Source organism: Ambystoma mexicanum, chromosome 9, assembly GCF_040938575.1.
Source record: "Ambystoma mexicanum isolate Mex_15411 chromosome 9, UKY_AmexF1_1, whole genome shotgun sequence".
Lineage (NCBI taxonomy): Eukaryota > Metazoa > Chordata > Amphibia > Caudata > Ambystomatidae > Ambystoma > Ambystoma mexicanum.
Genome location: NC_090931.1, coordinates 580,350,633 through 580,364,746, shown reverse-complemented (window position 1 = coordinate 580,364,746; position 14,114 = coordinate 580,350,633). Strand labels below are relative to the sequence as shown.

General features: G+C 47.5%; 1 protein-coding gene across 2 annotated transcripts in view; it reads left to right on the top strand.

Annotated features, from left to right (window-relative positions):
- The window catches only part of ULK2 (unc-51 like autophagy activating kinase 2), an 801,072-nt gene that overhangs the window by 515,287 nt on the left and 271,671 nt on the right, over positions 1-14,114 (top strand). For both annotated transcript variants that reach the window (XM_069615186.1, XM_069615185.1), the window contains exon 11: positions 12,035-12,085. In XM_069615186.1, coding sequence (XP_069471287.1) covers positions 12,035-12,085 — 51 coding nt within the window. The remainder of the gene's footprint in view (positions 1-12,034; positions 12,086-14,114) is intronic.

The window sequence follows — 14,114 nt, the reverse complement described above, 5'->3', positions numbered from 1 at the left end:
AAAGGAAATGGTGGGGAACACGAATAGACACAAATGGCAATACGACCGAATTAAAGAAGTTGTGCAGGGTGCTTACCCCTCCTTCCCGGAAGAACCAGAGATAAATATGGGGTTAGGTTACATGTTCACGGGCGGCTCCCAGAAAGTCACAGCTTCTGCATTGTATAAAATCATAACCCAGACGCGCCCAGCAGGGGTACACCCGTCCAGAGCCAACTGGGAATTAGACCTGGGGCAACAAATAGAGGACCACGAATGGACGCAAATATGTATGTTGACCAAAAAGAATTTCCTGTAACTCCAGATATAAGCTGATACACTATAAAATAATACACAGGTTACACTATACTCCCGCAAAGCTTAAGCGAATATACCCCTCTACTTCGGGAAGGTGCCCGAGATGCCATGCCGAGGACGCAAATGTTTACCATATTCTCTAGGAATGTATAAGACTGAAAGAGTATTGGAGGGAGGTCTTTGCAGCGTTAGATGAAATGGGAGATCTACCTGTCTCGTGGTCACCAAAGTTGTGTTTGCTGGGTGCGGTGGGGAAGATGAATCCGACGTGGCGTAAACTACTGAATTTGAGCTTGCTAATCGCCAAGAGAGCAATATTGTTGAAGTGGAAAAGTGTAACACCCCCAACCAAGGCAGATTGGGAGAGAGACATGTTATGGACAAATGACACTGAAGAAATGTATATAGACTCTGTATTACCCACCGCCAGACCCAGGAATATATGGGACCGGTACAAGCAGTACCTTACAGACAAAGCTCTAGCGGAACAATCAGAATCGGGTACTGAATGACTGTGTATTATTGTTGATGTGTAATCAGTTTGGATTTGTAAATGTATGCGCTCGGCTTGTGTGCACCAATAAATAAAGTTTTTAAAAAAAAAATGCATCTCGCAGCCATATCCCGGTACACCACGTCTCTGGGTAAACCTTTGCTGTGGTCGCATAGACTCGTCAAGGAGTTCTTTAAGGTGCTCTTCAGGACTTTTCCGCCGGTGAAAGCTCCTGCCCCGGCTTGGGAACTCAATGAAGTACTAACTAAGCTCATAGGAGCTCTTTTTGAGCCTATGCTCCAGTTTCTCTTGTGGAAGACGCCCTTCCTTGTGGCTCTCACCTCGGCAAGCAGCCTTGGTTGTCTTTCCATGCTTCAAGGGTGGTACTGCGTACACACCCCTCCTTTATGCCAAAGGTACGATCAGAATTCCACTTCAACGATCCTTTGGTGTTACCTGTCTTCTTCCCGAATTAGTCATCACCAGTGGATAAGGCTTGCATTCGCTGGACGTTGCTCGTGCATTGATGTTTTATGTGGCACGTAGTAAGAGTATTTCGGAAGACTTCTCAGTTGTTCAACTTTGGACCTGTAAATCACGGAAAGGCCTTATCGAAGGTTTCCATCTCTAGTTGGCTCTCTGGCTGCATAATGCACTGTCATCGACTGGATAGCAGGCCGCTGCCAGGCCGGCCGAGAGCCCACTCCATTAGAGCCATTGTTGCAACAAGGGTTTTTTTCTCTGGTGTGCCCCTGCTCGACATCTGCAGGGCTGCTATGGGGAGGTCCACTCACTCCTTTACAAGGTTCTACTGCGTCGACGGGCGATTTCAGGGAGGAGTCCCGAGTCGACCAAGCGGTACTACGCAACCTGTTTGTTTGAGGTGAGTCTGTTCCAGAGGTGATTGTTCATTGTTTCTGTTGAGCCTTGCCCCCTCCCATAGTTGTGTATATGTACTGCTGTGTAATCGTTATTCATGGGCATTTGAATCCATGCCAGACCCCCTGCTGGAGAAGGTTTAAGTTACTTACCTGTAACGATTGTTCTCCAGCATGGGTCTGGCATGGATTCACATGTGGACCCTCCCCCCCTCCTTCTCATCTGTGACTCTTCTTGGTTCATACTGCCACTTTACGTGCTTACCAAATGTGAAGATGGCCACCAAGGGTGGAGCTTAGGGGGAGGACTGTCATTGGATGGGGCAGTATGACCCAGAGGACAGTGATTGGTTTAGAGGAAAAATACAGTTTTAAAGTGAAACCGTTTTTTCTTTTACTGAGGTTTTCCCAGCCTGACGACAGGGAATATTCTTGAGCATGTGAATCCATGCCAGACCCATGCTGGAGAACAATAGTTACAGGCAAATAACGTAAACCTTACATCTCCTCTAAGTCTCATTTACTTGTGAAAACTGACATCAAAGTCAGTCAGGACCTTTATGTGAGTTTTTATACATATATCACTGTACATGTATGAAATGTACATTTCCTGCACATACGTGCCAGTTTGTATAGTAGATGAATATTCATTCTGCGTGTGATATATAGATGCATCTTAAAACTTGAATATCTCAAAATTGACTCGATGGATTTTCAGAGCTTTGTCCAGTGCGCTAAATCCTGGCAAGATGTATATGCACGCCAAAAATAGATGCAGCCAATTTTGAGCTATTTAGTTTTTTGTGCCAGCATTGTTTTCTTTTGCCTATTGGAAAACCACAAGTTAAAAGTTGCTCAAAACACAACTAAAGCAACAATTCTTTAAAATATCAAGACATCCATGAAACATTATGAAATTTTCCATGTTGGGCGATTGCTACTTTATTTGGATAGTTCTCCGAGGGTCAACATCGAGTCTTTGCCACTTTCCCACAGTCCATATGTTCACACACTACATACAGGTATTAAAAAGCACAAGGGATATTATCGAGGGCATTATGCAGAAAGACTTGCTTCACTGTGAGGCTGCAGTGAAATGAGAGAACAAAAGGTAAACTGCATCTGGAATTGGTACAGATGTCTCCTGCCATGTGTGGAAGCGTGGATGGGGCGCAGAGACTAGAGGCCCGTCTTCTGTTGATGGGTGAGCATTAAAGAAGCCCAGGAATGCAGCAATCATGTTGCGAAAGAAATTGGGAGGGATGTTTTCTGCAACAAATGCAACCATGTATGCATCATGGGGAAAGAGAGAGAGAGAAAATGCTAGGCCACGTGGGTAAAATTGGGGAGAGTGATCTTAGATTGTGGCCTACAGTGGGAGAGTGCCCTTTCAGTGTTAGCGTAAAAGTTATGATAAGGTCGATAGTACAAAAATGTAATGGGTGTAGAATAGGGAGAGGGTTGAATAAAACATAAGAGGAAAAAACATCATAAAAGGCTTGGACTAAAAAAAATTGGATGGAGCAATGAATATGGAAAAGGGCAAAGGGCGTTATCTAGGGAAGGGGCTTGGTGGGCAGCCGGTTTATGAGTGTGTGAAGATAGCAGAGGCTGGGCTGGGAGCTAGCTTGTTCTATGAGATTGAATAATGGTCTTTAGATGTCAAAATAAGGCGAGTCTCGCTGGTGACTGTTCATTTGCGAAATCAAGGTCTTGTACCGCTCCTTTTACCTAGAGTTGCCGACTACTAAAACCTCATGGCAGAGTACAGCAAGGGAGGAGGTGAGATCTGAAGAGAGGACACAGCTTGTAGGTATTGTTTAGTTATTTACCCACCCATTGATTACCCATGGATGTACTAATTGCTATGGTCATTCAAACCTAATGCCTGTCCCTCCCCACCCAAAGCAGATCCTCCTAGGACCTCTTAGAGCTAGCTCTTTTAAACAATAACATTAAACCTTGTACTGTATAGGGCCTGCCGGTGTTATTTCTACGCAGTCTTCTGGGAGTTCATGTTTTAACTCGTTATAAATGGGTTCCTGGACTAATTAACATGTCTTTGCCAAGTGTGCCTTTAGTCACCTGATCTATAATCAATATCAACGTTCTTGTATCTGTTCCTTGTACTAGAGAAAACCTGGAGGATCCTCTTTCTCTCACCAGGTACTGAAAACCTGGAATGACCTACCTAAGACTATACGGAACACAACAAAGCACCTAGCATTCAGGAAACTCCTCAAATCATGTCTCTTCACAGCGTAACAACAGCGACGCACTAGAATGGCCACCCCACTAAAACTACAACGAAAATAACACCAACCTCGGCATCTCTCAAATGGACAAACGCTGAACCCAAAGAACCGACCACACGACAGACCATAAGATATCATGGGAAATAGCCACAAAAGGAGACCTCCAGAGACTGATCACATATTCAGACCCAGACGAAAGCACTAAATGTCTCACCCACTCCCCTCGGACGGACCATATCCAAACCGGCAGACGCATTTAGATAGAAAGTTTGAGAGGAGTCCGCTACACCAGCCCCAGCACCCAAGGAGAACAATAGACACCCAACCCAGATTAATCAATCCATCAGCATTAGAACACCTACAGAACTGGCTAGAATAGAATGGCGAGGAGCAATCATAACATCTACAAAGCATGTTAGAGCGCCCCACATAAACCAAACCCTGCCAGGTGTAGCCCTTTTGCACAACCCGATGAAATTGGGTGGATTGGCGAGTGCCACACTCGGACAGATTTCTGAACTTCTGTTAACCTTCATACAAACCGACTAACAAAAAACTCAGCATTTCTGCAGACTTATCTCACTCAAAAATCTCACACAACCATCTCTCGCACAACAACCCGCACGCACTTCACAACACCGCAACAACACATAAGCAACACCAACAGCACACGAGAACTGACATCGATCCAATACTTGCACCGAAGCTCAGCACCCGGTGTATACCGAGTTGAAGCTGCCAACAGAACACCACTCCTCTCACTATCCTACTCCCGCTTCACCTACTAACCCATCCCACCTTCTCATTTGCAGATCCGCCTGGGGGCCAACTCCGTTGGTGCCAGTGCGCGGTACAAATACCTTTAACATTTAAAGTATTGTTGGCTTCTGCATGAGTTTCGATTTTTCAAGGCACTACTTTCATGTCCCCAGATACTTCATTATCCAGCTGTTTCCATCTGCTGACCAGTTAATACCATTGTGGCATTATCTGGCAATGCCTATCCCAGGCCTAAACAAAGGTTCTGTCTAAAAAAGGTAGCGTTTCTTTTAGCTGACTTTTTTACCAAAAAATATGGGGGGGAAGAACCCATCCCCCACTCTCTTACTATATACCTAACTCAAACCCACCATCGACTTTTTTTGTGGTAAAGAAATTCGGTAATAAAAAGACCAGCCATTTGATTTTCAGCCAAAAAGGTGAGTCCCTACACAAACACCCAAACCGTTGCCTTTGCCCTGCTTTTCTTCTCAGTGATCATTGTTAATCCGAGATCTGTAGAGTGCAATGAAATGATGTTGTACAATCCTTTCTCCAGCATTGGATCTTTCATGGATTCACATGCTTTGAATATTCCCCGTCGTCAGGCTGGGAATCCCCGGTACATTATATAGACCCTTTCCCGTAGGAAAACTTTTTCGACGCTTATGCGTCCTATCCACCTCGTTTTGTATCATGCGTGCCCGTGCCGTCAGGACGTCATGATATAAATACAGGCCCCGCCCCCGCGCTCCCTCAGATTTCAACCGTCTTTCAAAGTAGTGGGATCCTCGTGTTTACTACTAGTGAAAACTAGGTTGTTTTTTATTTTTTTGTCTGTTTCGCGTAAGCGAAGTTCAAATTCTGGAGAATTATGTCTGGAAAGGCGTTATTTCGCCCATGTGCAACCTGTGGCCTCAAAAAGGTTTATGAAGGAGACGGCCACATGGACTGTATCTACTGTCTCCACCCGCACCACATGGCGGATACATGCCAGGGTTTCTCCCAAAAAACCCTTAAGGACCGTAAAAGAAGGCTGGTCGACTGGCTTAATGACGGAGCGGGTGCCTACCCGGCTTCGGAAGTTGGCTCCACGGCCTCCAGGAGCAAGTCGGAGCCTCCATCGAAGAAGGTGCGGCCAGCAGAAATTCGCGCTGAGGACAAGCATAAGGGGAAACATGCTGGATCCTCCTCATCACATAAAAAGCCCTCCTCCTCCTCATCATCTAAGACGGAGAGGCTAGCGCTGTCTAAATCCTCCTCAGGGGACCGTCCCAGGTCTTCCGTGAGTCGGGAAGCTTCAGCCGGGAAGTCGGCATCGAAATCGACGACGAAGTCTAAGGGCTCGACGACGACGACTTGCTCGTCGACCACGGTGTCATTGACGATGCCTATTACCGTTCAAGCAGCAGCGGTTGGGATTCCTTCGTCGACGGAGACTCAGTCTATGGCTTGGCTGCCTGAGGTCTATGACCCGACCCCCCCTGAGGTCTTACTGCAGCCAGACACGGCCTGCTCGGCGGAAGGGGAAGGTGACATGGTTCTGCAGCCATCGGATTTAGGCTTACGGCCTTCCACGTCGACGACGACTGCGAGCGGGGGTATGGTACCTATATCATCCACGTTACTGACCCCCCAGTCGGTTTTGTCTCTGGATGTGCTTAATACTCTTCATAAGCTACTACAGCGGCTGGATACGCAGTTCCCTCAACCTGGGACGTCATCGTCACTTTTGTCTGTACCTTCCGTCGACGAGCAAACTTGTACGGCTCGCTCGTCTACGAAACACCCATCGGCTCCCCAGGCGGTGAAAGATCGTCCTCGAGCTCAGGAGGAGGGTGAGTTGTCGGAGTCCGACTCTATACGTGATGACTCGGGGTCAGACATCTCCCTGTCACCGTCGAGGGACCCGACATGGAATTCGGATGTAGAATTGGAGTCTACGAGGAGCCAGACACAGCCATCCCCCCCTGATGATGTGGGAGCCTTCCATGCAATGATGGGGAAAGCGTGTTCCGAATTCGGCTTGATTCCTGAGGAGCAGAGGAAAGACTGTTTCCTTTTTGACCATATGGGTCAAAGGAGAAAATCGGTATTTGCCATCCCAATCCTTGACCACGTGTGGCAAGAAGGTCTCAAGACGATGCGCCATCCGTTCTCGGAACCAGCCATAAAGGGACGGATCGAGAAAAAGTTTAAAGCTCCGGAGTCCACTCCAAAATGTCTAACATCACAGCCTCTGTCTGACTCGGTGGTGTCGGCGGCAGCGGCTAGGAAGGCCAGGGTCCAGCAAAAATGTTCAACACCACCGGAAAGCGAGGCTAGGAGGCAGGACGCATTTGGAAAGAAGGTGCTCTCGGTCGGAGCGACGACAGTAAGAGCAGCCAATTCCTTAGCGATCGTGTCACGATATGATAGGGAAATGTGGCACAAATTAGCCCCTATCCTAGAACACCTGCCAGACGAACACCGGAAAGCAGCTATGTTACTGGGGCGGGACGGCGAAGAGGCCTCGATCCACGCTATTAATATCGCAGTTGACCTAGCAGAGTCTGGTTTCAAACAAATCAACCATGGAGTAGTGCTTCGTCGACAAGCGTGGCTCAAATGTACTACTTTCCGTCCTGAAGTACAGTACAAAGTCCTGGACATGCCATGCGAAGGGGAGCACCTGTTTGGCGAAAAGGTTGATGAAGCGCTGAAAGGGATGAAAGAAGACACGGATACTGCTAGGTCCCTCGGCGCCCTTCAAACGGGTAGAAATTTTCGCTCTTTTCGCCCCTTCAGAGGTGCTTCTGGAAACTCCCGCTTTGGTGCCTCGAGGGACCGTGGATTTAACAGGCCCTCGTACTCTTCACAAGGGTTCAGACGAGCGTCCCAGTCGGCACGTGGAAGCAGGGACTATCAAGCCTCCAGGCGGCGAGGCTCAGGTCCGTCGTCAACGAAGAACAAGCAAACCAGCAACCAATGACGGCCTTCAAAACGTCCTGGGGGGTCGAGTCTCTCATCACTTCGACCGATGGAAATGCATCACCAAAGATCGATGGGTCCTAGACACGATTCGCATGGGTCATGCGCTACAATTCAAAGACAAGCCTCCGCGTCTTCCTCCTTTATTCTCGACACAGCCCCACCTCCAAATCCTACGACAAGAGGCGGCGCTTATGTTGCGAAAAGGGGCGGTAGAGAGAGTTCCTGTGGCACAGGAAGGCCAAGGAGTTTATTCCAGGTTCTTTGTTGTCAAAAAGCCAAACGGCAAATGGAGGCCCATTCTCGACCTGAGGGTACTCAACAAGTGGCTAAAGAGCCAAAAATTCAAAATGCTAAAACTCCAAGAGGTTATCAGATCGGTGCAACCCATGGACTATCTATCATCACTAGACCTTCAGGATGCTTATTTTCACATCCCAATACGCCCACGACACAGGAGATATTTAAGATTCGTCGTCGGGAGAAAGCATTTTCAGTTCAAGGTCCTCCCGTTCGGGCTCAAGTCCTCCCCCAGGACGTTCACCAAGTGCTTGGCCCCTATAGCGGCCCATTTAAGGAAGGATGGTCATCATGTCTATCCATATCTAGATGACTGGCTAGTCAGAGGGTCATCCAAGGAACAAACACGAGACAGTCTACGAGCTACAATGTCCATCTTACAGGAACTGGGCTTCGCAATAAACTTCAACAAGTCCTCAGTAGAGCCTTCGAGGACCTTGGTTTTTCTAGGAGCGGAGTTTCATACACACACAAGCCTGGTGAAACCATCCAGCGAAAGAATTCAGAAACTTCAAAACAAGGCGTCGGAATGGAGAGGCGGTACCAAGGTCTCTGTGCGCAAGTACATGTCCCTGCTAGGGACCATGTCGTCCTGCATTCCGTTAATAAACAACTGCCGTCTGTTTATGAGGCCTTGCCAGGAATTTCTAGCGGACCGTTGGGCGCAGAGCAGAGGTCGCTGGTCCGACAGACTGGTCGTCGACGAACAACTAGTTCAAGCACTCGGCTGGTGGAAAGTGTCTGCTCATCTAACGAAAGGGATGCCTCTACTGGAACCAGAGTTCCAAAAGACGGTGGTGACGGATGCATCGCTGAGCGGATGGGGAGCTCATCTGGATATGTTACAGGTACAAGGCCAGTGGTCTTTACAGGAGTCCTCCCTGCATATCAACCTGCTAGAACTGAGAGCAGTGCGATGGGCTCTGAAGTCTTTTCTTCCGCAACTGAGGGACTCGGTGGTGCGTGTCATGACGGACAACACCACTACGATGTTCTACTTGAGGAAACAAGGAGGGACACGTTCCAGGTCCCTATCGACGGAGGCACAGAAAATCTGGCATTGGGCCCTGCAACACAACATGCAAATCTTAGCGTTTCACCTACCAGGAGTGAAAAACGTGGAAGCCGATGCCCTCAGCAGAGAAACGAACGAAGTTCACGAATGGGTGCTGAACGACCAACAACTTCAACAAGTATTCAAGGAATGGGGACACCCTTCCATAGACCTGTTTGCAACGAAGAACAACAAGAAATGCCATCAGTACGCAAGCAGATGGCCTCAGCAGGGCTCACTGGGGGATGCGTTCTCATTCCCATGGACGAACAAATTCCTGTACGCATTTCCTCCTTTTCCCCTTGTCCGGAGGACGTTGCAATGGATCCTCAGGTACCCATGTCGGGTAATTCTGGTGGCCTCATACTGGGCCAGACAGGTGTGGTTTTCAGACCTACTACACTTAGCGGCGGCGGAACCGATGAGATTCCAGAAGACCCCCGACCTTCTGTCTCGACAGGAGGGTGTCGTTTGGCATCACGACCCGGACAGCCTCAAGTTGACGGCCTGGCTCCTGACTTCGCCGAATTTGGTCGGCTAACGATTCCGGAGGACTGTCGACGTATCCTGCAAGCGGCAAGAGCACCTTCCACAAACGCCTCATACGCGTACAAATGGAAAAGGTTCTGTCAATGGTGTGAGGATCAACCAGGTTTGGCCCCGCAATCGATTAGGCCGGAACAGCTCCTTCCATACTTGCTGTTATTAGCTCAAAAGGGCCTGTCGGTGTCGTCAATAAAAGTACACCTAGCAGCCATTTCCAGGTTTACCCGTCGACGGCACTCGGCACCATTGTTCAGCGACCGCCTGATTAAGCACTTCCTTAAAGGCCTCTTTCGGAGTTTCCCTCCAGAGAAGAAATTTCCACCGGAGTGGAGCCTCAATCTGATCTTAACGTCTCTTATGAAACCTCCGTTTGAGCCAATGTCATCATCGTCTCTAAAGTTTCTGTCGTGGAAATTGGCCTTCCTGGTGGCCATCACTTCAGCCCGACGTATTTCAGAAGTTCAGGCTCTAATGGTGGACCCACCATACTTACGATTTTTCAAGACCAAGGTAGTCCTAGCCACTAACCCACAGTTCATACCAAAAGCTCCTTCGGTGTTTCATAAACACTCTTCTATCGTGTTGCCTACGTTTTTTCCGGAGCCATGCTCGGGAGCGGAGCGCATGCTACACACATTGGATGTAAAAAGGGCTCTCAAGTTTTATCTTCATCGTACGCAACCGTTCAGAGAAACGAGACAGCTGTTTGTGGCCTATGGGTTGGGTGCTAGAGGAAAAGCCATTTCAAAGCAAGGACTATCAAGATGGGTGTCATCTACCATTTCGTACTGCCATTCCAGGGCAGGGAAGCCTCTTCTACGACGGCCAAGAGCTCATTCAACTAGAGCAGCGGCATCGTCGACGGCACTGTGGGCCGGAGTCCCTCTAGGGGACATCTGCATGGCGGCTACCTGGGCGACTACACACACCTTTACCCGCCATTACTGCCTGTCGCAGCAACATGCCGAAGACACCCGGATGGGACAGGCGGTGCTTCGACACCTATTCCAGTAAGGTAAGCCCCGGCTGCGGGGTTGCATCCTGTGGAATTTATGACTGTATGTGGTCCGTTTTTTCCTATGTAAACTATTACTGATGTATACATGATCTTAGGGAACGGCCTTTTGCGAAGAAAGTATATGGGTTTGCATGCACACCTCCTCTTGGGGGTAGTACTGCTATGTAATCTATTCAAAGCATGTGAATCCATGAAAGATCCAATGCTGGAGAAGGGAATAGTTTCTTACCTGTAACTCCATTTCTCCAGCATTGGTATCTTTCATGGATTCACATGCGCCCACCTGCCTCCCCTGATCATGCAAACCGGTTCCCCCACTACTTTGGGGGCCGAAATCTGAGGGAGCGCGGGGGCGGGGCCTGTATTTATATCATGACGTCCTGACGGCACGGGCACGCATGATACAAAACGAGGTGGATAGGACGCATAAGCGTCGAAAAAGTTTTCCTACGGGAAAGGGTCTATATAATGTACCGGGGATTCCCAGCCTGACGACGGGGAATATTCAAAGCATGTGAATCCATGAAAGATACCAATGCTGGAGAAATGGAGTTACAGGTAAGAAACTATTCCCTTATTCCTCGATGGTTGGATTGTATCAGAGAGATGATCAAGTGGTATTCGAAGAGCTGTGTTCTTTGCATTTTTTTCTTTTAGACTCGTGTTGAGGTCTTCCTTCAGCTCCGAGAACAAGGTAACTCCTGTTCTGGTCATTATAAGCTTTGGTAAATCAAAATATAGCAAATCAAAATATGGTTTTGAGTTAATGCAAGGGTGCGACGTAGATTGACGTTTTTCATTTCCAGGAATTGATGTGCCTCGCCCCAAATATTTACTTACCATGGTGAAATGTATGTTGTGTATTCGGTGTAGCTGTTGTAATGTGAGCATAAGCAGGTTTCTTTGCAGTTTTTGTGTTTTAAATGTTACACGTCCTCATACGTATGCATTTCCAGAACATATTACAAAAAAGAGAAAGAAATTACAATAAAATAAAAGGACTAGGTGATCCTGCCAGAGCGGATGAAACCACTAAGGAATGAGCAGGCGCGGGACAGCCGGGGCTTGGCTGCTGCACAACCGACCTACCTAAATTCCTCATTGCTTTTCTTTGCTGTTTAAAAATGCTCCTCCAGTGCCTTCCACCCACCCAACCCCACCCCTTGACATTGTACCGGACTTAGGAGAACTGGCCGCATGGCTATGAAAACTCACTCCGAGCATGGAGTCTCACGGTGGGATTGTGAGGGTGGCGGTGCTCCGCATGTATGTAATGTTAATGGTGCGGCATTAAACTGAAAGACATTTCAAGACTCTTTCTGGGGATGGGAGACTGAACAAAACACCCATCCTGGGGGTTATCTGTCATGGAAGTATTCGCTTCCGTGCAAGGTTTGAGTTCCGGCAACCTGCCTACCATGTTGTTTGTTTTAGACATATAATATATGGTTTCTTCTTTTGCAGATGCGTTCTTCAGTCACCCGTTCCTGGAACAAGTTCCAACAGTGAAAAAATGTATGTTATTGACTTTATATTGCACTTATTTGGGAAAAATGATAAGAAACTTCATTGATCATGAAATGTTTTGGTATATACCTCGCTGTCAGTAGACCGTATCTTCCAGTGAACTGTAGAGTTACGTGGTGACATTAAGCAAACCCCAGTTCTCCTTTACATATAATTTGTTTCATAGCATCCAGCGTTTGCTCGATAACAAAGTTGGGCCGCCTTTATTTTGTAAATAATGCGCTGGGAGCGGTTTAGAGGTCCTCTATTACAGTGGTCTAGTGAAAGGCCATTTAGAGTTAAGAAAAGAGAGATGGGACGTGGTTAGCTTGCAGAAGGGCAAGGGCTGATGTAATTTGTTTAGGGCCGCAAGAGGACACGAGGGGAGGTCAGGAAAACAAAAGGAGGAGATTACAGATCGAAAGAGACAGTTTGTATTTTCGTTGAGTTGTTTGTGTGCAGTGCCCACACTGAAATGGGTGACAACATTGAAGAACTTTATTTGTGCATGTACGTTTTCGTAAAGGTGGGCAATATATGTCTTCAACTATTTTCTAACCTGATGAAATTATACTGCAGATCGACATCACACAACTGGAAAACATCTGTGAAACTAAAGTGCTCAGAATTGGAGAATGGGGTGTAACATATGCCAAACAAAAAGTGGGAAACTGGGTACGCCCCTTTTTTAAGTGCTGAGCATTCCCAGTGACCTTAATCACGGCATACACAATGCATGCTCCCCGCCTAAAATAATAACGTACCCAGTGGTGCACAGTGTATTCATGGACAGAAGTCCTGCATCCTGTGAGATGTAGGCCTGTTCAGGCAGCTAATGCCTGTGCTCTGAATGTGTCATACCTCCCTGAAGTGCCCAGATACACAGCTGAAAGCTGCGGAGGAAAGATGGTCTACCTCAGAAGTGAGGCATGCCCATTGTTCTGCACTTTTCGCCTCACAAAGTAACCAGTTGAAAGGGTCTTTGAACAATGTAATTGAAATGTTCTTTCTGGTCCCCACCTCAAGCTTGGTTGCACCTTACAGCATCACATTTGGGAGCATGGTCAAGACTGATTGCTTTTATTCATTTGTAAAGCAGCAAGTGCCTGTAACACAATATTCAACGTAGACAAATTGATAAAGGAAGTCTTAGGTGAGAGACACACTGACGTTTGCAGGTATGATCAGGCTCCATTTCGAAAGAGTTAGGCATGTATATATGGGCAAAGAAGGGCGGAAAAGGGTAGTCTGTGCCTGGAAGCACTGTAGGAGGCAGAGGAGGGGTTAATTCCCAGCACCTGGCCGGCCAGTCCTACATAACATTCACTACCGACGAAGCCGGGCGGAAAAGGGCAGTCTCTGCAGTTTGTGTGAGCTGCAGGATACGGGCTGCTGTTCGCTGCCGATCGTTTATCCCTCACTGCAACTGGAGACTCTGACATAATTAAATTAAAGGTACTGTTTTGGCCTGCACCCCTGTTTTATACTTGGAGTTGACGGAGCTTTAGAGAGTGATTCCTGTAGGGTCCCAGAGTCTATCTGCCTGGTTATCTGCAGGGGTGATACGTTTGTAATTCAGCCTTAGGCAACTGTTGGCGATTCCTACTGTCTTTTGAATAAATTGTTGAGTGGTGTTAAGTCCGCCGCAGCCGGATTATGAATGCTGAGGCTGACGAGTATTCAGTAGATGCAATATAATTTGGACAGAAAATACGATCATTTGCTCCAAACTCTAGTTATTCCAATAATGATATTCAATGATTCTAGTTGCATATATAAACTTTATTATTTTTTTCAAAAGAAAAGAGTTGCTCCAAAGAAAAATTCACAATTGCCCTTTCCACATTTGGGTAGTTAGCCATTTGTTATGCAGAGGAATTGTCTCCCCCCCCCCCTCCACCTCTGGCTGTCTCACATCCTGACACAGCCCTGTCTCTGCTCTACTCTTCAACTTCTGATAATCTTGATGCTCTTGCCCCTGGCATGAGGATTCATTTGAAGTCCAAAGCCAAGTGCAATTCCTGGTATGATGCTGACC